We start from the raw sequence: 25265 nt of genomic DNA, 5'->3' as shown, positions 1-25265 counted from the left end.
AGTATTTTTTGAGAAGAAAGGCAAATATGATATTCAGGATAATGGTAATTATACTATATTTATTTTCAGTTACTGAATAAACAAGCGGAAGAACGAGGAAAATAAGGTCTCAGTATGCAGTTTGAAGCTAGAAAGGTGGCAGGGTCCGCCACATATAAACAAACTTAAACAGTATGAAACTGGGTTGTCCTTTAAGGTCAGTTTCAGACATTCCGCCAAGTAAGCATAATCATTACCTTTATCTTATTAACGTGTAAATTAAGTGAAATTAGCTTTGTATTTTGTCCATTAAATGTAATGTAATGATGTAATGATTGAGTTTTGTTCCATAAAAAGATGGGAACTTCTCTGATGAGTCTTTTCTCCCTCAGATCCTCCACACAGGACGTGCAGGTCTGAGCACACAAACAGTTGAGAGAGAGAGTGTGTGTGTGTGTGTGTGTGTGTGTGTATGTGTGTTAGTCAGGGTGAGTGACGATAACAGCGCGGTTTGTGCGTGAACATTTACACGCAGGATTACTTCCCCCATCCTCTGAACGAAGTTATGCTTCACTCCAATGGGGACATTCCCAAGCAGAGAAGAGTGATTTGGCAGCGGGCCATCACTACTGTAAGCCCAGCAGGAGACGAGCAGCAGAGACACACTCAGTCGGCTCGTTTGGTCGATTTAATACCGATTTGATTCTGGTTCTGGTGGCGGGAGTGAACTGCAGGTGACGAGGGAGAGTGTGTCTATTTCTAACTTGAACTTATTATTATTATTTTTATTTATTTATTTTTTTTGTTATAAAGTCACATAAGACCAGAAGGAAATTTGTTCAACTACAATAATATCTCTATTCAGTTCGAGGAAAGCTCCTCCTAAACCTCCGCCTTGATGGGAATTCTCTCCTTGTTTGTATTTCCTTGGTGTCGATCCAAGTCACTAGGTCACGGATTGGTTATGACGAGTGAAAACTGGGGGGTTGACACACCGGCAATGATAGCCTGTCTGCGGACGATGTGAAGGCTTGTTTCTTTTTGCGGTGGCGCGTGACGTAACCGTGGGTGAGGAGACCTGTTAAAAGCCACGTGAGGACGGAGGTGACTCCACTATCTCTGAAGAGCCTAGAAGTAAACACACACACAAACCACACACACGAGAGATGATCTGGACCGTTTTCCTGCTCGTCCAAGCTGTCCTGCTTTATTTCATCCTCACGCACAGATCGAGGTAAGTTACCATTGATTATTTATTTGTTATACTTATCAATCAATACAATAATATCTGCTGACATTTTTTGACATTAAAGCATTATTTCATTGTAATGTTTGTTGTTTTGTTTTGTTTTTTCATATCGCTTGCAGCTTATTTTAAGGAATCAATAAAAATAACTTTGTGTTGTTGATGATGATAATAACAATCGTATTAAAAGAGTCACCACGCGGTTTGTGTTAGTTTAGTGGGTTGTTCCTGATCTAAGGAATGTGGCTAAACCGCTCCAGTGTTTTAGAAGTCTTCCTTTTGTGTTTTCCTTTCAGGCGGTTTGAAATCACAAAAACAAATCCCTGATGCAATGATGATGTTTTCTAACTAATCCCTGTTATAGTTCTGTTGACCTTTACCTTCTATATCCATAATCCCAGGATAAAAAAAAGGCTAGCCATACAAACACTGACTGCACAGTGGTAACTGGAAGACCAAATCCCTCATGTCAGTGGAATAAAGTGCCAAACAGACAAGGAGCAGCTATTTGAAAAAGACGGGAACATTAAAAGTCTGCGTCCTCTCTCTCTCTTTCGTGGCCGTTTCTGTAGATCGAAGACCGATCCCCCTCTGGACAAAGGAGTGATCCCCTGGTTAGGCCACGCGCTTGAATTTGGAAAGGATGCTTCCAAGTTCTTGAATCGAATGAAGCTGAAACATGGGGACATTTTCACAGTGAGTAGAGGAAAACTATGGATGATGTTAAATGTTTAGTTTTTCCGAGCGCTTTTAAGGGCCTCCGGTGTAGACGTTGGGTTTCAACATCTTAAACAGCTCAGAAATAAAAAATAATGATAATAACAATTAAAAAAAGAAATTGTGATTAGAATAGAACAGATTCGATGTTTATTGTCATTGTTTCAAAAACAACGAAACACAGATAGCAGCTCTTAGTTTCGCAAATAAATATCAAATTTAATCTTTTATAACTGGATAACTCCCTCTGCTGAAGAAGATTGTCTGTCAACTGCGACTTCCAAAGTCAAGAATGAACTCAGATAAGATTTATTATTATATAATGTAACACCAGATGATACTGGATACCGAATCTGATGCCAAATTTTCAAACAATTGCAACAGAGGAAGTGTGACAAAATGTTTTCACTTCATGAAATCTTATCTGAAAGTAACAGTAATATAACCTCTTGTAATGTTGTAGTGAGTATTATTTTATTCTAAAGATTTAACTAAACACTTCACTTCCTCTGGAATCTAATGAAGGAAGCATCAATTAGCCCGGCTTAAAACTGCAAAATAGTGAAGATTGGCATTTTGATAGAATTGTGCACATGAAGACGTGTTTTTTCTGAGTTGACTGCATCATATGAAAACTGTTAAACACTCTTAATGCATCTAAAAAGAACACGCTGCGTCTTCCCTGCACGTCTCTTATACACTGCCACCTTTGCTCTGACTGTGTTCAGGTGCGTGCTGCCGGCCGTTACGTGACGGTGCTGCTGGATCCACACTCCTACGACACGGTCATCAACGACTCGGACTCCCTGGACTTCACCCGCTACGCGCAGGTGCTCATGGAGAGGATCTTCAACCTGCGGCTCCCACATGACCAGCCGGCGAAAGCAAAAGCAATGATGATAAAGTAAACGACTAATTATGTTCATGTGTATTTTCATTTTCGCTTCATGTGAATGTAGAAGCAAGTTTCAGGAATAGCACCACACTGGATGGTTCTGTATAAAACCCTTCCCATTTTGAGAAGTCTATTTTTAGGGCTTCTCGTTTCGTTGCTGCTCAGCCGTCATCCACACCGATTTTGTTTATGGCGTAGAGCTGAAAGAAAAAACCTGAGAGTCTAGAGAGATGCTGGTTCCCAAGCAGACGTAAAAGTGAGGAGTGGAAACTCTAGATGCAATCCATCTTTTATCTCAAGGATTAAACGACTGACGTTTGGGGAAACGAGCTTTTTTTTGGTTGCACCTTCCCTCATGGAAGCACATGGGGGATTTAAGATAAGTAAACTTGAAAATTAAAATGTAATTCCACGGTAGAGTCATAATTCCCCACAAGTTGTTGGAGTAAAAATGAAAATGCAGTTAACAGTTTTACGCACTTGTCTTTCCCTTATTTGTTCAAACCTCAGTTCCATTACCACGGGGAAAATAGGTAGGGCAGACAGGTCTGACGATGGGTTTGACAGCGCGTGTCGCTGAGTGTTTGCACTGTTTTATCAACACCAGTAATCAGCGCGACATGATTAACAGGGCTACCTTTTGTCAGCGCAGCCTTTTCACCTTTTTCTCACCTTTTGTGTTCACAGGCACTTCAGGGGAGCAAATTTTGGCGCCCTTAACGGCACCATGATCAGACACCTGCGGGCCTTGCTGAAAGCTGAGATGCCTCTGAACCAGAAAGACTGGAAAGATGAGGGACTCTTCAACCTTTCCTACAGCCTACTCTTCAAGTAAGCGAGCCTTCAGCCCTCTCACACAGACACACACTCTTGATAATGCTAAAAAAAAAAATCTGGCATTCGGGTTAAAAGCCTTCAGCTAAACAGTTTACACACAAGTCAATCCTGTGTTACTCTGGTTGTTAACACAGCAAGAAAAATGTGGGAGGGCTAATCTTGGAGGTCACTTCCATTTTTTTTTTTTTGTCTGAGAGGATGTGAATCAACATGTTGCTCTGTCATGATATAGAGTGTCACAAGTTGCCCAGCAGTTCTCTATCTCTATCTCTATCTGGAATGTGGAACACTATACACATGTGACATACTACATGATGCCCTGGTGGAAAAATACCAAGTGAATGGGCACAACCCGGGTGCTTTCAAACAGAGCAACTGCGTGGGCTGGGTATCTTTCCATGACCATTATCTACAGAGCGGGCCGGTACTTTCTTTCTGACACTGTCTATCTTATCTTGCCTGCAGGGCGGGGTACCTGACGCTGTTTGGGGGGGAGCAGAACAACAACAGCACCGATCCCTCGCGTGTCTACGAGGAGTACAAGAAGTTTGATAGTCTGTTAACCAAACTGGCGAGAGGAACGCTGAAGCCCGGTAAGATAGCTCACACCCAGCAGGTTTCTGAGAGCACTGTGATGAAACGATTCAAAACAATCCGCTGTGATGTACATCGGGGGTTGCATCATAGGGATTACAAGCCTTGATGAGTCATGAGAAGGTGGCGTCAGGGTGCACATTTGTCACTGGGTCTCAGCTAACATGGTGTGACATCATTGATGAAGTTGTTTAACAGTTGCCATGGCGAGTTTCACTTACTCAGTTGCTTACATAGCGTCTGGGAGCTCTGTTGGTGTTTTGGTGGAGTTCAACGATTCGCAATACGTCATCGCAGTCCTCTACAGACACCTTATCTCCCCGGGCCTCGTCTTTGTTTGTATCATTCTTTATGATTACATTTGGTTCCGCCCACACTACACAGGAAAGTCTGCCAAATGCAATATTACTGAGCACCTCCTCCAGACATACCTGAAATTATGTCTATTTCCCAACTCTCGCTCACAATAATGTGTTTTGGCACTTTGTTCATTGGCATTCAGCTCAGGCTCAGCTGTTTACGTTTTGTCTTTGACCCACTTGCTCACTTGCTTTTACCTGTTCAACAGAGGAGAAGAGGACAGCCCAGAGCGTTCGGCAGAGGCTGTGGGAGCTCCTGGCCCCGGCCGGTCTGACTGAGGACTCGGGGTCCAGCCCCTGGCTTCACGCCTACAGGAGGCTGCTGCAGGAGGAGGGGGTGGATGAGGAGATGCAGAGGAAAGCCGTGCTGATGCAACTCTGGGCCACACAGGTGAGTCAGACATCTGCCAGACAGAAGAAAGGCATTCTGTGTGTGCAAAGCAAGAATTTCAGCCTTTGGTCACCTGGAGACATGTGGCAATCTTCCTGTTAGTCTGGTAAACTTGACCGGGCTGCAGTCTGTGTGAGGCTGTTTCTGTCTTCACGACTCTGAGCAGACTTGAAGTCAAACAAACCGAGATAGAGATATAGATATAGAGGTGTGAAAGCAGCAGTACTCTTCTTTGGCACATGAGTGCGCTGTTCACCTCCACGATCACTCAACAGCTCTTCCATGAGAGGGCTTCAGGAACATGAGATAGAGAATTGTACGATGGTGTTGGACATGTTCCTTTGTCAGTAGAGTACATTGTTCAAGGTTTTTTTCCTGAAGAATCCTTGCAAGAAAATAAATACAAACTACATTGTCCCTCAGTAGATTGCATACCTCCACCAAGGCTCAACAGTCCCCTTTAATTAAAACCTGCCTAATCTAATACCAAGTAAAAACATTTAAATCTACTTGACCCAGATTTTTATTTGGATTCATATCAAATCATACTCATTCATAAATACCAGCCGCCTAAATACATACCGATTATTTTTTCATCAAGATCTTGCATTATTCCCAGAACAACAAAAATGTTGAAAAAGGCCATATCTCACAACGTTAGATAACGTGAGAAAGAAAAACCTGGATCCGACTGCTTATCTGGATCCGCACCAAAAGTTAATGGGGTCTATTCTGGGCCGAAGCCAATTTTCCATCCAAGCATCGTTGAAAACCTTTCAGCAGTTTTTGTGTAATCCTGCTGACAAACCAACCAACAAACCAAGAAACAAACTGACACAGACAAAAGCACTAACTCCTTGGTGGAATTTGCCTTGAGATTGGATTGTTGTATGTATAGATACAGTTAAGAAGCAAGTTGCACAGATCTGCATCTCTTCCTACGTGCAAAGATGCAAAGAGAAATTATTGAGAAAGATAGGTGATTGTTGCGTCACACTCAAAGCTTCAGTAGCTGACCTGTCTTACATATTGCACTTATTGAGAAAATTATCTTTATTTCTACTTTACCAGGGAAAAAACTGGCTATATTTTCTTTTTAGTCTTGACTGGGTCTTGACTGGGTCTTGACTTCTTCCTCTCATATAAGTGAACATACTGACGTTGTGCCCACAGCCCTGCTGGAGGCGTCTGATTACATCAAAGAAGTTAATCAGATATTTAGTTCCACATTTGCCTTGCTCTGCCAGACACTTACTCATCCTTCTTTGCTCTTGTCACCATGGTTTATTTCCATTTGATTACAAGTTTTGAGTCATAACTTCTACTTGGCTTTGAGTCACATTTTCATCAAAACTTTAGTGAAAGAGATTAATATGTAATTACAAGATGCACTGGTACATAAACCAGTGTGTTAGAAATGAATGACAAACAGCATTGTAATCTAAATCAGTGTCAGTATTATTAAGTTCAGACAAACAGAAGATAGCTGTCTGTCTAAAGACGGTTGCCCCACACACAGCCCTGTGATCCATCTGCCAAATGTTTGGATGATGTCATGTTCTTGTGATGCATGTTTTAATGGGTACACTTTCTCCTATTATGTACTGTTAAGTAAGCTTTAAGAACTCTTTGTTCACTCATTTATTCACCGTTATATTACGAAAGTGTTCACTGTTTTACGTGTGTAGTCCTGGCAGACACGATGTGGTCTGTCGTAAGCGAAATAGTTTCAATGTCCTGCCCTTGGATGCAGGCAGATGGCAGGGGACCTCAGGTTTCCAATGGCTTTCCTTTTTAAGTAAACCATTACCACGCTGTGCCAGTAGTGAGAATATCCAGAGCAAGGCTGCTCTCATCCCAAACACATGAAAGGAAGCTACGCTTTTTAAACTCGCTGTGAGGCTTTTGTTATGCAAATGAACTTAACCTTAATTGAAATGTGCTTTGTTGTTACATACATGAGTACTGTGGGCGTCACATGATCTTCGTATTAACTTTTACCTGATAACCACCTGCGCCGTCACCATGCAACACAGTAGTGAGAGAGATAACCTTATCGTGGTGGTCTGTTTGTTTCCAGGGTAATGTTGGTCCTGCTGCATTTTGGCTGTTGGGCTTCTTGTTGACACATCCTGAGGCTCTGACAGTGGTGAAGACGGAGATGGAAACCTCGGAGACCTTGCTGCTGGACAGACATGTGGACACCCCTGTGTTTGGTGAGGACCTGATCCCAGCTTGTGTAAACAGAGAGACATTTATTGGTTGTAGGTTGTTCCTCTTGTAAACAAGATGAGGTAGATTACAACACATACTGTAGTCGGTAGAAGTAAATCAGGGATAACCGTCCAAAGGAATAATGCAAAATATAAAACTTATTAAAGGCAAATTATAGTGGTTTTAAACCTATACTGACGTGTTTGGGTGTGAATGATTTATACGCACCAAAGTTTTGGAATCTGTCCAGTAGATTGTTTCAGTTGGCAACTGTGACACAGCTGGAATAGCTGCAGTGTTTCCCTTTGTGGCAACTATGGCTGTCAATGTTTTGTCCATTAAAAGGGCTTGGTTATGCCACTGACAGTCTGAGGTTGTTATTCTAAGTGTCTGACAACATTAGGTTATAATAAGATCATCATGGCTGGCGGATTTTGACTAGATCTAGATGAAGCAACAACTGTGTAAAACTCAACTCCTGAGATCTGTTTGAATCGTTTCTGTAAAGTTGTCAGACACGTAGAATAACAACTCCAGCCATACAGCAAGCACTTTTAGTAGACATAACTTCGCCAGTCGCTGTTGCCCCAAAGGATTACGTTGTAGCCGCGTCGCTGCTGTCAACTGAGGCGATCCACTGGACCCATCTCAAACATATATCTTCAGAAAGCATTAATCCTTAGCACACCAAAATATGTAAATATGGAGCCCAGGTTTAAAATTGTGTCAATTCCCTTTAAAGTAAAGAAATTGGGAGTATATAAATCCAAATAGACACAGTGTACAGTAAGACCGTATTGTTTACCAAAAAACAATAAAAAGTTAGAAAACACTGCAGAAACCCTGCTGCTCTTTCATGTTGCCAACATTTGTTTCTGCCCCTCCCTAGATAGTGCCTTGGAAGAGGCACTCAGACTCACTGCTGCCCCCTTCATCACCAGAGAGGTAGTGCAGGAGAAGACCCTCCACATGGCTGACGGCCAAGAGTACCTGCTGAGGAAAGGAGACAGAGTGTGTTTGTTCCCCTTCAACAGCCCTCAGATGGACCCGGAAATTCACCAGGAGCCACAGGTTTGTTGTCCCGTCTCTTTTTACAGCTACGTCTACCACTTAAAATTCCTGTGCTGCCAACAGGAATAGAAGTAATGTGTTTGGGACAAGGTGGAGGCAGACTTAAGTGTAATTAGTGTAGTTGTTTATGTAAGGTGGAATCAACGCCTACACAAAGCTGCGTTACACAGTGAGAGGTCAAACCCAGAGCTGTGGACTATTGAGGGATTAGCTGAGCACGGGAACAGACGTGGGAAGGCGTGGGAAGGACACTGCAGTCAGTCAAACCCTGTCCATCAAAAACATTGGACAAACAAATAGACATTAAACTGTGTGATAATGTTCATTTTCATAGATGTCCTAATTGCCTGCATTTAATGTCTGCTGCTTAAAATATAAAAATATGTCATCTCCAGAAATTCAAGTACGATCGGTTCCTGAACAAAGATGGATCAGCGAAGAGAGACTTTTATAAAGGAGGGAGGCGGCTGAAATATTACACCATGCCATGGGGCGCAGGGACCAATGGCTGTGTGGGAAAGCAGTTTGCCATCAATACCATCAGACAGTGAGTGTCTCAGAAATAGTTCACCACGAAAGTGCCCGCTGGAGGAGCTTGTTACCTCTAATGTCTGCCTGAATGTTCTAATTCCATGTGTTTACTCTCCAGGTTTGTTTACATGGTGTTGACGGACTACGATTTGGAGCTGTGCGACCCAGATGCTCAGATGCCTGAGGTAGACGCCGGTCGTTATGGATTTGGCATGCTACAGCCACAGGGGGACCTGCTTGTCCGTTACAAGCCGCGGAAAAGACTTTAAAGAAAAAGAAAAACACATCTGTTATGCACATTTCAACACATGTACATTGTATATACTGTCAATATTCCCTTTGTACCTTTATACATTTTATATTTATGAGGTGTATTTATATCACACAGTACATATTTTTTTGTTATTTATCAATAAATGTAAATAATATATAATACGTTGTGTATTATCTTTCTTGAGTCCATTACATTCTCATATGTTATTATATTGTGAGTGAAAACTGTCAGAATAAAACATTGATATGTGACTTTACCGGTGTAATTTTTAGAAGCTGTAAAAAGTAAAGCGTCAGAGCATTTGGATATGTTAAATAGAGAGCGTGAGCGTAATGAGGGGACTGTCTGTACTGTAAACAGAGCCAGCCACACATCTGTCACACTCACACACGCCTGCTGTTTGCCGAGGGAAGCTGAGTGGAAAGTTTAGATTTACATGTCGTCTGGAAAGCAACTGATCGCCCGATAGCAGGAGCAGATCCACCATAGGCGGCAGATTGTAAAGGACAGAAGATTGTAAAACATGCTCTTCTTTTTTCATTTTAGCACTGCTGTAAGATCATATCATGTTTAAACCGTCATGTTCTGATGTAAAGACATAAAGTCAGGGCACAGTCATGGACAGAAACAGCCCCTGACTGCAGCAGCAATAAATGTGGCTTCAATTTGATTGTTTCCTCAGAGTGAGGAGTTCTGCTCTGAAATAATCAGTAACTTTTCCACTGAACACCGACTGTGTCATGGTACCAGTCCAGTTAGGATGTGACACTGACTCCCACTGCTACACAGAGTCAGACTTTCATCGGGCCCTACACTACTTATGCTTTTGATAATTATAGTAAATAACCAGTGATGAAATTACATTTACTATTTGATAAATTTAGTTACTAGTTACTGTGCAGATTGCACACTCCACCCGAGCAAAAGTAGCAAATATTTAAGTTAATCTATTTTATTCGCAAAATATGGATTCCTATAGTTATAAAAAAAATGTATAATGGGGGTATGCGTTAAACAAATAAAGTATATACATCTACATTGCATACCCTAATGTAAATATATGGCATGATTACTTTTACATTAATGCTTAAAGGTGCAACATGCTCCAAACAAACAGGGCAGCGTCACCAGAGTAACCACTAAATGCTGCTGACTGTGGCTGCTAGTGCTCCTATCATAGATACTGTTAATACTGTGCCAGGACTGGGAGCTCGGAGCACTAGGGGAGGTTGGTGTAGTTCACACAGTTAGCACGGAAGGCAGCAAAACTCTTTCAGGTCCGTTGAGGTCCTTGACATAAGGTCAAAATTTTGACTATTTTGTTGTTCGTTTAACCTAATTTTTGAAGGTTTAAAACAAAAAATCTTACATATTGGAACTTTAACTACATATATTGACAGAAATTAATTTTGGATCTTTTACTTCTGGTGCGAGGAAGCGGGATGAGTAGATCAAATGTTCCACACACTGTCTAACTTAGAAAATACATTCATTTGTATACAAAGTTAAACACTTTACCGAAGCATCGCAAATTACAACTTTTGACTAAAGTAATATTCAACAGGATATCTTTACTTTTACTCAGCCATAACTTTGCATACATAATATATGTTTTTTTTTTATGAACATTTATTCATATAGCACTTAGCGCTAAGTGCTTCACAAAGCATTAAAAGGAAGATACATCCGTCTCAAGTAAAAACAATTACCCCTGAAACAGAGCAGTGCAACACAGATTCATCACAAATGTAATTGTAAAGTGGTAAGTGGCTTACATGTGTGGTGTCTGTTTTATCCTCAGTTCAGGTGTGTGGGGTGTTCAGTGGCCTTATTGTTAATGTGATCCATAACAGTTCTCCTACTTTTACAGTTGACAGTAAGTTCCTGTCCCATAGATTCTAGGACTGGGTGATATTGCCTTGCAATAATATCGTGATATTCTAGGGGGCTGTATCGCTATACACGATACATATCTGGAAAGGACGTCACCATATTTTGTTTACCAAAGACCCCGATATTGATATTTGTACTTTCACATAATGAGATTTCTTATAAATAATCATCAGTAACACTGAATGGGGAATGTCACAACATCAGCTGACAATGAAGATGTAGCCTATATATTAGAACAAGCAGAACAGTCTAGTGAGTTCAAGTTTAAACCAGAAAGAGACAGCACTTATGATGATCTCCAAAGTCTAGGACCATGTACAGTCTCATCTCACTACAATATCGACGCGTCGGCCGGATCCAGTGTAGCTGCACTGAGCAGTGGCCGTGTGAGGGTTAAACTGGTTCAGGCTGCAGCCGCTGGAGGAGCCGGAGTGAGACGAGCCCCTGCAGGATCCCGCTCGCAGTCAGCGGCGCCGGCCGGCCAGCACGCAGCCACACCGACCGACAGCAGGTGGAGGAGGGAGAGGAGGACCCCGCAGCGGCCCCGGCTCCTCTTCAGGAGTCTCTTAACTTGTTGATTCGCCCCCCAGGAGTGGACGGGTGGACGAGCTGTAGGACCAGACCTGGACGTGCTGCTGACGGTGCGTGTGTGTGTGTGTGTGTATGTGTGTGTGTATTTGAGTGTGTGTGAGCTACTGTCCAACATGTCGCCTGGGAGCTCATGATGCCTCCGTCAGCTCCCTGCAGAGCTCCGGACACCTGGACGGACGGGAGAAGTTTGAACGCGTTCTTCACGCTGCTGATGCCCGTCCGTGAGGAGAATCGGGACATAAGGAAGACACGTATGTGTATTTTCTCACGTTGCTTTTAGTTTTGAGGGCTCGCCTGGTTTCACTTGGATATTTAAAAAAAAAAACATTATTTTTTTTTTTACATCATTGCAATAGCTTGTGCGCGCTCATGTGTGCCCAAAACACTGACTGTGCTGTATGACTCAGATATGCGCCATACGATGTAGTAAATATAGCATGTTTACCTGATGTGAAGAACAACTTTATATAGTGGTGCTGATGGTATTTAGGGCCAGATCTAATGTCTGGTGGGGTGTTAGTCAAAGTTTATAGTCCGTCTTCTCCGAGAGGAGTTGAGCAGCAGAACCACGTTGTTACAACTATTCCCTGCCTTTGGACCGAGACTGGTGGCCGTCCCAACCGCGCTCGGACGCTTCAGCACCGCGGACAGAGGCTCAGAGACAGCCGGCGGGTCCGCGGAGTGACAGACAGGCGCTTCAGCACCGGACAGCGCTCACAAGTGGAGCCCAGTTTATCATTGGCCCGGCTCCGCTGCTCCCCTCCACCCCCCGCCGCTACCCTAGTCAGCAAGAAAAGCGGCTGTGCCTCTCAAAGCTGATTAAAATATCTATTTGGTTCTCTGATGACTGGATAAACCACCTGACATTGCTACTGTAGGACACCGGCAGCGTCTGCTCCACAGCGCCTTAATATTCATTTCTGTGTTTTTTGTTTTTTTTTGTATTCCTTTTAAATCACAGCCGCGAGGGGAAGCAGCGAGGAGGGACCCTGATGCGGTCACCCACAGGACCATGTCTTCTTAATCTACCGGGCTGTATCCTCCAGTGAATCCAGCGAGAGAAGATGAACAAAGCGGGGTGTCGCTCGGGCACCTCGCTGCCACCGGACACGATGGACATCATCCGCAGTAAGACGCACACCCGCCGGGTGAGACTCAACGTCGGGGGCCTCCTCCACGAAGTCCTGTGGAGGACCCTGGACAGGCTGCCCCGCACCAGACTGGGCAAGCTCAGGGACTGCAACACCCACGACTCCATCATGGAGATATGCGACGACTACAGTTTGGACAGCAACGAGTACTTCTTCGACAGGCACCCCGGCGCCTTCACCTCCATCCTCAACTTCTACCGCACCGGGAAGCTGCACATGATGGAGGAGATGTGCGCCCTGTCCTTCAGCCAAGAGCTGGACTTCTGGGGCATCGACGAGATCTACCTGGAGTCCTGCTGCCAGGCCAGGTACCACCAGAAGAAGGAGCAGATGAACGAGGAGCTGAAGAGAGAGGCCGAGAACATGAGGGAGAGGGATGGGCAAGAGTTCACCACCACATGTTGCTCCGAGAAGAGGATGAAGCTCTGGGACCTGCTGGAGAAGCCGAGCTCCTCCTTTGCTGCCAAGGTAGAGTCTCAGCTTTTTACTTATCGCTACAGATCTAGTGAAAGTTTAGGTAACCCTGAGAGAAAAAGCCAACAGGCCTAAGTTACTTCAGGTTTAAATAATGATCTCTCCATCAAGAAGTGGAAGCAAGATTACGTAGATTTTGGTGCTGATGATTGGAGTTTAAATTTAGAAAGACAAAAGCAGCAAAGACGGGGGTGAGTGTGAGGAATTTGCTTTAGCATCCAGAGAGGCGAGCAGACATCTCTCTCTGAGACTGTCTTGATCTGTTGTCTGACTTCCTTTTAACCTGCAGCAGTGCTTTTAATCTGTCACTTCCAGCAGCTGGAGCACAGGAGAGAGAGAGAGAGAAGCAGAGGCAGACAGAGGGAGATGTTGTTGTGTGTCAAAGCTGTCTGCAAAGTTTTTGCTTATTCATCAGTGCGTATTGAACAGCATGACTTTGAGAAACTCATTTTGTTGCCCCACTTGAATCAATAAACTTAACTAGGTGTACTTTCAGGAGAAAGAAAAAGGACCCCGGCGCTGTTTTTTTCTGGGGAGTCAATTAAAACCCCCTTATTGTTTGTGCGTGACAGCCTTCATTGTCTCCTTTTATTGCTTTCAGTCAGATACTTGTTCCTAAGGCCGGTATAGTCTGCAAGCTGCTCTCCTGGTAATTATTGGATGTTTGTTTTTTTCATTTGCAACAGGGAGGGTGAAGGAGTGACACTTATTAATGGAGTTTTCAGGACAGCGAGAAACTCTGCCGCACAAAAGATATATTTTAAGATCGTCATATAACACCACCTCCCCTCCTCTGCTTTCAACAGTCACCCCCTCATGGCTTCATTAGCCACCCCTGCCTCATTTCCAGTGTGGTATTCAATCATCCAGCTCATTAAGAAGCTCATAGCTCACACTGCAGGAACAAGGTTACTTCACTTTGCTGGATCAATGGGTATAGTCATGTTAACAGCATTTTTTAAATGAACTTGCTTTGCCGAAGATGTGACTCGGTCAATATTCAATTAAGATTTTTAAATAACCATCCAGAGCTTACTCCCAATACAACTATTTGGGGAATCTGCACATCTTAAAGGCGACATGATATGCTTGTCTCAGGTTCACCATTTTACTACTAGAATAGTGCTTTAATGCTCAAAAACACATCTGGCTTCCTCAGACACTGTGTTTTAGCTCCTGTCTCTTGAAGGCCCCTCCCTCTGAATACCCAGTCTGCTCTGATTGGTCAGATCATACACGCCCAAGCCAGCGCCGCTAACAACAGAACCACTGTTCTAAATCAATTCTTAGGTGCCAAACCAACCTATCAGGCATTCAATTATGCACATCACAGAAGTAAAGGCGGGGCCACTGAAGAGGCGTTTGAGGAGCAGTGTTTCCTGTGGGAGAGATGAGCTTCTGTTGGTGCCGACTTTGACCTTTTTAAAAAAACAAAAAGGTCAAAGACCTTTTAATTAAAGAGAATGAGGCTCTTAACGATTTTTTTAAGCTATATCGTGATACGCAATATTCATCTCAGTATTTTCAAAGTCCTCAAAAGCACTTTATAAATGCTCAGACTGGGTGACAAAATCTGATTTCCTGATATCTTTCACCATAAACCTCTAAATGGATATTGTGGTGATGACGAACAAAATATTAACACAATAAGAGCTTTGCTAAATAATCATTAAAAATTGATATAATGACTAAGTGGGTGAAGGCAAGTACTGGAACAAGTAAAACAGTTGTGAAAATTACATCACTTCACTGTAATGCAGCGTTTATAACCAGGAAACAACAACACTTATGCCATATCACCATATACCAATGTCCAAAATCTAAGGTGATATATAGTCTGCAGTACTAGTGAGTAATTTGAACGAATTTGTGTGATGTTTTGGTTCAAAATGCCTGACAGTGTCATAAGAATATGTCAGGAAGATACGATTCTTCATGCCTGACACTAGTAGAATCATGGCTGAATCATTACTCAAAGAAATTTCAAACATCTCCTCGAACAGGGGCGCCTGCATAATTCATTCAGCTCATCTGTTGAAAGAACCTGCTCCATCTCTGACCTCAAATTACTGAAGCCCTTAATTATTCCCTTAATTATTCAATCACATTGCTTCAAGACATGCTCACTTTACCACACTCCGTGGCCCTCAGCTCTCTCTGGAGCTCTCTGGAACCATTAACCACACAGACATCCAACACCAGGTCCTCTGGTGGTCATGCTGACAGGCTGGCACAGCTCTCAGCCCCAGAAATCTGTGTTAGATTAACATGAAAGGAACATCTGAGACCGAGTGGTCCTCTCTGTCAAACTGTAATGTTAATATATCTCCCATACATTTTATCTGTCAAGCACCTCCTGTCTGCAAGTCAGCACAACCCAATCACTGGAATACATGTTGGCAATCTAGTTTTCTGCTAACCGTGGATATGAGGAAACTTGTATGTATTATATTGACAACACTGTTTAGGTTTAGGCACAACAACCACTTGGTCAGGGTTAGGAAAAGATCACATTTTGGCCTAAAATAGCTGTTATAGTTGAAACGCAGCTGGAGATGACCCAACTTCTCAACAGACATATCTGTTCTTTTGATGCTGCAAACACTGGCTGGAAATTGTCACCAGGTCTCTTCAAAACTATCCAGTAGTGTTACACTTACAAATGTAGAAATGCAGTCTGAACTGTGGTCAATGGCTTGGCTTCTTACCTAAAACTCAACCACTATGATATGATATGACACTTCTTGCAGAAATGTCAATATGATATGTAGCCTATGACACACATGTGATCGATCTGTGGTTCCCAGAAACATTAGCTGTCAACATTGTGTCCTGATGACCAGGCTGCCAAGAAGAGGAACATAGCTGAAGCTATTAATCGTCATTTTAGGATTTGCTTGACCACATAGTTCAGGTTGAGACACCAGCAGAGGGGGCTTTATCTGATCTGCCTCCATTGATCAGTAGCAAATATTACTTACTGGGAAGCTGCAGTCTGAATTAGTTTATACCAGTCAGACTTTAATATCAGCCATAACAATCACAAGATGAAAAGGTACATTTTAAAACCTTTATAGACAATAAACTTACGGCACTCTGACATGCCAGAGGTTTTTAATATTGATGGTCGTAGTTTATTTATTAAAGATGTCACGTTGTGTTGGATCGGTTGAGATTCATAAAGCTGGTTTACTCCATCTAATAACTCAGGTTAGTAAGTCGATAATGGAGTTCCTCACATATCTATTTTTGTCCCTCTGTTTTTGTGATGGTGTATATGTTACATAGTTTTCTCATTTCCACGTGCATGACAACATCTTGTGTACACCTTTGATGATACTAATGCATTCTCATGAATCCTTTGTTTTTCATATTAGACTAAATGTGTTGTTATTAATCCTTGGTATCAAATCCTATAACGGAACTAAAATTTAACTTATTCAAACCTACATTGGGTAGAAATGTTCTGTTTTAGAATTCATCGAAGAGATTCGCTCAAATGTAATAGACAAAAAGGTAAAGATGTTTTCTTTTGTCTCATATTGCTCATTCTACCCTAAAATATATCTGATATATCTGCTGATACAGACACAGATACAGATACAGCATCCATTGATGTGAGAGACATTTGAGTCTGTTTATCAGAAATAAGAAAACTCATTTAATTTGACCTATTCCACTTTCCTCTAAAAACTTAATAACTTGAATCATTCCTCACTTTTAAAAGCAATAAGATACTACACCGTGCTGGTTACCACAGAAACTGTAACGTAAATGGAAATAATTACCCAGGGTTCAATACTGAATCTTATTAGCATAATAATGCATACTGTTTGCATTAGTGTATATTTAATAAAATCATTACATAACAGTTTGTCCACAAAAAATCCTAACCAGCTCAATGTCCTCCTTATGATGTGCCACAAGGTTCTTTATGACTGTGGCTGAGCATTCAGCTTGACTTTCTTCACTCAGTCAAACACAGAAATAAGAACACAATTTATGTCCTTCCTTGGAAGTTCTTGTCCTCAGCTTAACACACAAGCTCAGACTTTACAGTGTGTAACCACTAAGAGGCCCACAGAAACTTCTGAAAGGAAGAAAGAGTGCAGAGGTGGCAGGTGTTTAACAAATAGGGCCATTTCCTCTCTGACATCAGTAAAGAGGCTTGATCAAGAAGTCGCAGCGTTTACAAAGTCATAATAGCCTCACGATGTGGTCTGTGGCACAATAATTGGTGGAAATTTTGCATCACTGCAATATTTTGTAAAAATGATTAAACATTAAAGGTTTAAACAAATCATAACAGGCACAATTTCCGCCTCGTGAAGTGCCTCTAGGTTCTTACATACATAATTATAATTTCAGCATTAGTTTATGTTTCTCCTTCACTGTAACCGTGTGTCATTCTGCTTGACCGTTTTCTCGTAGTAAACACAGTAATACAAACACAATTTACATCCTTCTCCTTTGAGCTCTTGTTCAGAAACTTCTGAATGGAAGAAAGAGTAGAGAAGGGTAAGTTGTTTGACAAATAAGGCCATTTTTCCTCATTGTTTAGTTTTTCCATATGAGACACAAAATGTCAAATTGAGGTTAAATGGCAGCCATTAAATGCAGTCTTGTTTCCGAGGCTCAATTGAAGAGTCGCATCAGTGAAATGGTTTGTTCCCAAACACATATTCCGCTTCATTTATTTTTCAGTGCTGATGAAATTTTAATTGCGCATTAATAACACTCAACCTAATGCCGGAGAGAGAAGGTGTGATCCGGAATATCTATAGCTCCAGATGTCAACTCATCCTGGAACTTTTTGGAGTTATAACCTCCCCAGAAATACGCATCGTACACATTTTTCATTTCAAAGCAGTAGCGAAGGACACCATGTGTGCAGCCAGTCTTTCTTCTCGCGGGTGTTGAGGTGTTACTGAATAGTTTTGGAACCACTTGAGTCTGCATTCCCACAAAAGGTCTGCCCACTAAATTATTTAGTATAACAATATGGAGCCCTGGAAACACAAGGAAAACCTGCAGTTAATTATTTCACCAATAGGAGATAAGCTCTTGTTGATACAAAACAGTATGTGCTGAATGCACCGTGTCGTCAATTCTTGCGCGGTCCGGTGGGAGGACACAGTGTACTGTGTTGGGAATGAAACCAGCCTATGTAATCCAGCATGTCTCAGCATGCCTCTGTTGCTCAATTCCCCCTGGGGTGCAGCTCAGTCTCAGAGGGATCACAGTCGCCCTATAAATCACATTCCCAGGGGTTTGGCATCAGAGCTTTTAGATCTGTAAACTCTGAAAGCGGCCTCATTCAAATACCCGTAATAGTTGTGTACTCTGATTACAATGAGTGATGGAGTCATACATGAACAAATGGTTTTGGTTAATTTCATGATTCCTGTCTCTTTATTTCTCTGCCTGTTTGGTTTTGTTGGTACTTTTCCCTCTGGTTTTGAAAAGGGCGGGGCTCAGATATAGAAAAGTGATGTCATGTAGAATTTTAAACCTAGTTTCAAGTAAACATGAATGAACTTGAGGCACTTTGAATGAAGGTTAGTTTCATAAAAGTGGTATGCTGCAGTATAATATCAAGTCACCTTTCTTATATGTGGGTCTGACTCGATTACAATTACACTGCTTAATGCAATGCGCAGATTCAATCAGCTGAGTGAGGTCACGTAGGTGATTTGTAACATGTGCAATTTGTTTTGGAGTTTCCTGGAAAAGGCTAGAAAAGCTGTTTCAAAATGTAGATCCAGGTTCCGATAGGATTGCGTCTGGGTCCAGACAGAGATTCACTTATTAGTAATCATGGGGGCGATGGAGGTCAACAATGTTTTAACAATGTAAGTAAAAGCAACATGTCAGAGCATGAAAAGACGAGAAAGTTATAACTGACTTGATTTAGAGCAACTTACACACAACAACGAGATACAACTTTCAAAGAATTGCAACAGAGATAATTACACATACAAATAATGAATACGATTGATAATTCATTCCAGGCATTAGGCATCAGGATGCTGAGAGATATGGAAGTGCTGCACTGAAAGATTAATGTTGTAAAGTCAACTACAGGGCTTATGAATGTTCAGTAGATAAGTGTTCACTCAAATTAATGGTGAGCTGACTGAGCGAAATGCTAAGTTCTAAACTGAACAGGAGCCACTTCTGATTCTTTATCTCCTGTAAAGTTTTACAGAGTATTAAAAACAATCTTGACACACACAGCTTTGACTTGAGAGACTTTTTTGACCCCTCTACACTCTGGGAATTTGAATTCCCGTCTCCTAAAAGCCTCGCAGCGCTCTCCACCCACTGAGAGCTTCGGTCCAGAACAGGATACTGAACTATAAAAACTGACACTTAGGTCTTTTGCCTTGGCAGAGGCTGTTTCAACTAATTGCATGGAAGCTTCTGCTCTCAGCGAGCTGGAGACAGCCATGACTAGAGGCGGTTAGCTGTACTTTTTTACTGCACATCTGATATGCCCGATTGGCTTCACTGTAAGCACTTTGCCTTGTTGTTTGTGAAGTCTTAGAGCAGTCTTTGTGTCCAGAACATGGCTCTGTGTCAGGGTGCAGATATCCGCTGTTTTTTGGGGTTTTTTTGTTCATTCCATACTGCCAACCAGACGACTTTTCGTGAGAATGGGAGGAAATCGATGGCAAACACATTAGGATGCGAGGCAAGCTGGGGTGAGTGAGGGCGCACCCTGACCAGCCATTAGAGAGGGACCAAGACGTTTGATTTCCCACGGACCCCTGCCCGCTGATAGCTCCGCACGAGGGAGTGCAGTCACTCATGCTGACCTCCGGCTCTGTGCACTAGGACCAGAGGAGTTGCAGCAGTACAGTCACTCTGATTTTATGGTCTCTATTGTTATTTTCAGCAGGGGCTCTGAGTAATGGAGCCAAAAGTTTCCTCTGTCTCTTTGCGTTTCTGTCTCCTCCTCCTCCCTGCCCACCTTTCTCTTACAGTAATCGTGTGTGTATGCCGGCTATTAGCCAGACACAGGACTATCCAACAGAGTGTTATTTTATGATTTGTTTTCAAGGGATGTTGCTGGGTGACGGCAACTCTTCTGCTGTGCTTAGGCGAGCTTTGAATATCCATAAATCAATGGCACACACAGTTTCCCAGCTGTCAGACTGATTGCAGTGGCTTACAGTATATCTCCTTGTGGGCACACACAGTCACAAGAACTGTTTTCTCACAGATTGAACCAAGTCTCTCTGTTCCTTTTTTTTTTTTTAGCTCTCTTATCATCTCATCTCTATGTTTGTTTTCTTCTTTTATACTCCCTCCTCTCACCATTCAAGTCCAAGCAACCTAATCTGCATTTAAGCACTCATTATTGCATGAATTCTAATTAAAGATAGGAGGAACTCTATAAATATGTTTATCTTAGTCATCTAAATGCAGAGAGACAATAGCTTTACTCATATTCCTGTTGTAAGCAAACATCAAAGGCAGGCAAATCCAAAAAGTGAAATACAAAACTAAATGACATAAAAAACCAGGATGAAGTTTGGGGAACACAGGCAGGATTTACTAAAACACATGAGAAGGAAACACTGACAGCGGGAACAAAACAGAAAAACTGACCAGTGTGCCAAAAACATGTACAGGAAGTGGAAAGTAAAACATGACACACAAGGATATAAATCTACAAGATAAAACAGGAAATCATGAAAGCATACACCAAAACCTTGACGGTCAAAACATAAAATTTAAAACTGAACATAAAGAAACGTTAAGTTTGTTACATTTATTCAGACCATCAGGTTGGACAGATACAGCCTTATACTAATATCACCAGTTTGCACAGCTTTTTGTACTCTTGCCTGTTGACACCACCTGCAGCCACAGATGTAAAGGTAACAGGTTGGAAGTCTTTAGTTGGAATATCAAATTGCGACCATGACTTCCTGTTTGGTTACCTTGCTGAGCTTCTTATCATCTTTGATCTGTTTCATTTTTGGGCACCATACAAGGATTGTCCAAATGCTGTCACAGCCACACAGATTCTAATTAAGTGCTCATCCGAGAGAAATTAGCATTATTGATTTAAAACAAGCCTTTGATGCTGTTTGATCAGCGTACGCAAATGGGAATTTCAACTCGGGGAGTAACTCATACCACCAGAGCGGACACTAATTGATTCAGAAAATCAGCCTTGCTGTGAACTGCAGAGACAAGGATTAAATCGTTTGTATCGGCTGGAGTGTTTTCGACATGCATCTTATATGCTAAGCCAAAATTATTTCCTCAAGACGTCAAAACTTGTGTTGTGATCAGAGCCTCAATTGATAAATAGACTTTTAAACTCTTTAGCTTTTTCATTGAGCTCGTACTGAAAACTGTTCTGACTCCAGTACATTGAGATCTTAAAGGAGTATGTTGATGGAATTTTCCTTTTTAAGAACTTCTTAGAAATTACCATTCATCACCATTTTGGCAACAGTGGTCTGTTCCTCTGGTCTATAAATGACTTCCTACATTGATGGAGGTGTTGTGTTACCAGCATGGACACACTGATTACTTCGCCTGCCAGCTCCTCTCCTCTCCTGCCGGACCTCTTGCATGTTTGATTATCATGCCATAATGACCTATGCCCATGCTGTCTATACAGAGTTTCCTTTCCCCCTGTGTGGCTGAACAGTGGCTCATGGATTTTTTTGGAAACTCTTTTATGTAACTTACATTTATCGGAGATTTTTAAATCATTTAATTGGTATCAGCATGTGGTCAACATGGTCGTTTTTAGACTGTAAGTCTAGCTGATGAACAAGAGTCAGAGTTTTCACTCTATAGTTGGTGGAGACCGAAAACAGAGCTAAAAGAGTGAAAATATTGTGCTTGCATTCATCAAGTGGTAAGCATAACTACTCCAAACAAATCCCAATGTTGCTTTGCCATTTGCTAAATATCAATAAAAAAAAAAAAGTAATAGTGTGAAGGGCAACATGTGCTCACTCTCAACTCATGAAATATAACAGTTTTAGTCAGTGGCCCCTGAAGTTTCAATCGATGACATTGTAATTATTGTCATTTATACATGTGCATCGTTGTTAGACTTTTACATAGTATGAGTTTTGGACTGTAAACTTTGTGAAACAGTGAGACTTCGGTTAGGATAAGGCATGAAAACTACTTGGTTAGGTTTAGAGATCCTTTGTTTTGCCCAACCAGCCACCACCACTGTGTCCAAATGTGGACTTCAGTTGCTTCTATATCTGTCTCCAGATATGACGCCAGAGAGGTACCGACAGCCTTATTTCTCACAATGATAACCCCCAGTCACCAAACAAGGGTTTAAGATTTTTCATGGAAACACTTTGATGTAATTTTAAAAGGTAGACTTTGGTATTTGTAAATCCTAAAGTTGGTTTCAGCTCGTTGTCAGCATGGTAGTTTTTAGAGTATTTGAGATGTCATGATCTGACTGTGCATTGAGAGGGAGATTGCTCTTAACTAGTTGCAGTTTGGAGCATATGGTTTCAGGAAGAGGTGGCTCAACTGAAGCCCCTCCTTTGCCCTGCAGTTTCCATGGAGAGAGGTGATCTTGTACGCTACATTAGCTTATCACACAAGCCAGCTGGGGCAACACTGTATGCTCCACTTGCACACACAGACTCCCACTGCATAGTATCTCTGTCTGACAGGCCGACAAAATCCATGCTTCTTTTTCAGGACAATGCCTTATCTGACTTTCCTTACATTCCTCACATATTGGTGCAGCTGGGTTCGTGGGTGCGGAGCTCCTCACAGACACTGACATTTACAAAGGTGAGATGTCAATCGCGAGAAGACAGAGCCATGACTACTTTGCTGCAGACCTTCATTCATTATTCAGACGGGCCTGTCAGCGAGAGAACATCACTCAAGAAGATGTACTGTAGAGTGGTGTGGGGCCGGGTGGTCAACGCAGACCAGAACACAAGTTTCCAGAGAGTTAGACGTTAGAACCCAAAGCCAATGTGTGCTAAAGCTACTTCTTAAGCTACAGTTGCAAACTGCACCGAGGTTTTCATCGCTCACTCGGCAGGCTGAGACTGAAAAGGTCAGTTTTCAGCCGCCCGTACAGGAATGACTGGCATGACTGAATAATGCAATGAAATTCTGTAGTCAGTCCAATACATTTTCTGACAGCAGATTTACTTTCGGTGGAGCCTGTAATCCATCTCTGAGCTTTCACAGATTCCTCCTTTAACTGACACCGCTCGTGGTATCGCTCTTTTGGCTTCCCACCCAAACTCAAGTGCTACATGTGCTTTACCCTACTTGTCATCGACAGGTTCCAGAAGAACATAAAGATGGCTCTTGCATTTTTAAACAGCCTCTTTCGTCATGTGCACCTCATCCAGGGTCACTCAGGTGTCAAGACCCTGAGGAAGTTTAGAGCTTAGTCCTTTTGTTTGGCTACAGTGCCAAAGCTCAATGCCTTTTTTTCCAGCTTAGGCCTTGCATGCACTTCAAGCTAGAGCTCCTCAGGCATAATGTCCTCCAGTCATTTGAGATGGTTGAGGGAGAAAGCTCAGCCGTATTTAGAGGAAGAGGAGGCTGAGGCTGAGAGGAAAGATTGCCTTGCTTTAATTTGCAATGCAAGGTACACTGGAGGAATTGTCTTTCAGAGAACGGTGCTGCTGTCCTGCATAGAGTTTCCCCAAAAGGCTATTTTCTGACTGGTTTATTCTCAGGGAAAGAAAATACAACTGCACCCTGCGATTACTATTCCACAGTGATAGTTTAAAAATAGGGTTAGGGCTTATTTTGAATAATGGTTGTCTCCCGTAGGATTTCTATTTGAGACGGGACAGGTGGATAAGGTTCAGCGCAAATATTCAAATAAGCCTGTTTGTTCTTTTTAGGTCCATTGACTTATTGTTGTTTGTCTCTGTTTGCACAGTAAATAAAGTGGAAAATACTGTGTTCTTTGGCAGCTTGTGTAAGTGTTAAATGAAGAATACCAAAACAAGCACTCTGACCCATATATGTCCCTTTACCAGGAGAGACAGCGGCTATCTGTTACCTATGAGGCAATTTATGATTATTACATACATACATCCTCTGGTATAAGTTCATAACATACATGGAACATGTCTGTATCCTCCTGACTACCAGTAGTTCAAATTTGTCCTCTGTGGAGGACATTTCTAAACCTGAATATCTCCCACCCACTTTATACTACTAAATTAACTCCTTTTGCTATCTACAGATGACATTTAGGGCTTTTCAATGATACCAAATGTGAAGGGGTGGGGCTTTGGTACCTTTCTCTTCGTCATTAAGGAAAATGGCAAGCACATTTTATGGGAAGAGGAAAAGTAAGCACATAATACTTTTTATTGAGCAAATTTTGGCTTGAAATGTTGTTGGCATATTTTATATAAGTCTCCCAACAACACATTAAAACATTGTCTGAATTTTGTAACTGTATTTTAGCATAGTATTTAAGTGTTTAAAAATGTCCTTTGTAGTGGACATTTGTAGTTATTTCCTCTACTTTGTTCTGTTTTTTCAAATGAAAAGAAAGGGAGTCATTCTCAGAAGCACCTTGGTTGCCATCAAGGTTCAGTTTCACATGTATGGCATTCCAATGTCCACTGTAGTGGACTGTTACTAGAGGGTCGTAACATGGACATATGATATCGCAAAAATAAAAGCTTTTTTTTCAAAGAAAATGTTTTCAGTATTCTAATTATCCTTACAAAGATTGGGGAATTTAAAAAAAATGTGATTGGACAATATTTTTTTTCCTGGTAGTCAGGAGGATATGTTGAATTTTTACATAGTATTATATGCTTCAACCATACATGTTAACAATATATATTGCCAAGATTCAGGTTTAAAACGTATATGAAATGCCCATAATAAATTCTGTACAGATATTTAAATTATGTAAATTATAATGGGATGGGTGGGTTGGTGGGTGGAGTTTCTCAGCATACTTTGATGCAATAAGTCAAAGTAAACTTTGTTTAAATGTGTTCTCAGTGACCAAAAATGATACCTGTCTGTTATGGTGTAACAAGTGTT

The 25265-nt window shown here is 41.8% G+C and overlaps 2 protein-coding genes across 4 annotated transcripts in view; both read left to right on the top strand.

Moving 5' to 3' along the window:
* The first annotated feature begins 900 nt into the window (after positions 1-900).
* Positions 901-9267, top strand: LOC115583897 (prostacyclin synthase-like). Its single transcript, XM_030421127.1, has 10 exons — positions 901-1213; positions 1798-1921; positions 2671-2846; positions 3525-3668; positions 4140-4267; positions 4837-5018; positions 7099-7234; positions 8122-8303; positions 8699-8850; positions 8953-9267. Exons 1-10 carry the CDS (start codon positions 1146-1148, stop codon positions 9101-9103), a joined length of 1443 nt encoding a protein of 480 aa, XP_030276987.1. The 5' UTR covers positions 901-1145; the 3' UTR covers positions 9104-9267.
* Positions 9268-11135: 1868 nt separating this feature from the next.
* Positions 11136-25265, top strand: part of LOC115584070 (potassium voltage-gated channel subfamily B member 1-like) — a 40526-nt gene continuing 26396 nt past the window's right edge. The window contains exons 1-2 of one of the 3 annotated variants that reach the window (XM_030421466.1): positions 11136-11642; positions 12554-13211. In XM_030421466.1, coding sequence (XP_030277326.1) covers positions 12657-13211 — 555 coding nt within the window. In that variant the 5' untranslated portion in view covers positions 11136-11642; positions 12554-12656. Of the gene's footprint in view, positions 11844-12553; positions 13212-25265 lie in introns of those variants that run through there. The other 2 variants (XM_030421464.1, XM_030421467.1) reach the window with 2 other exon arrangements.

The sequence above is a fragment of the Sparus aurata genome, chromosome 6 (assembly GCF_900880675.1).
Source record: "Sparus aurata chromosome 6, fSpaAur1.1, whole genome shotgun sequence".
NCBI lineage: Eukaryota > Metazoa > Chordata > Actinopteri > Spariformes > Sparidae > Sparus > Sparus aurata.
Note: the sequence above shows the minus strand (reverse complement) of the source record. Positions and strands in the feature narration are given on the sequence as shown.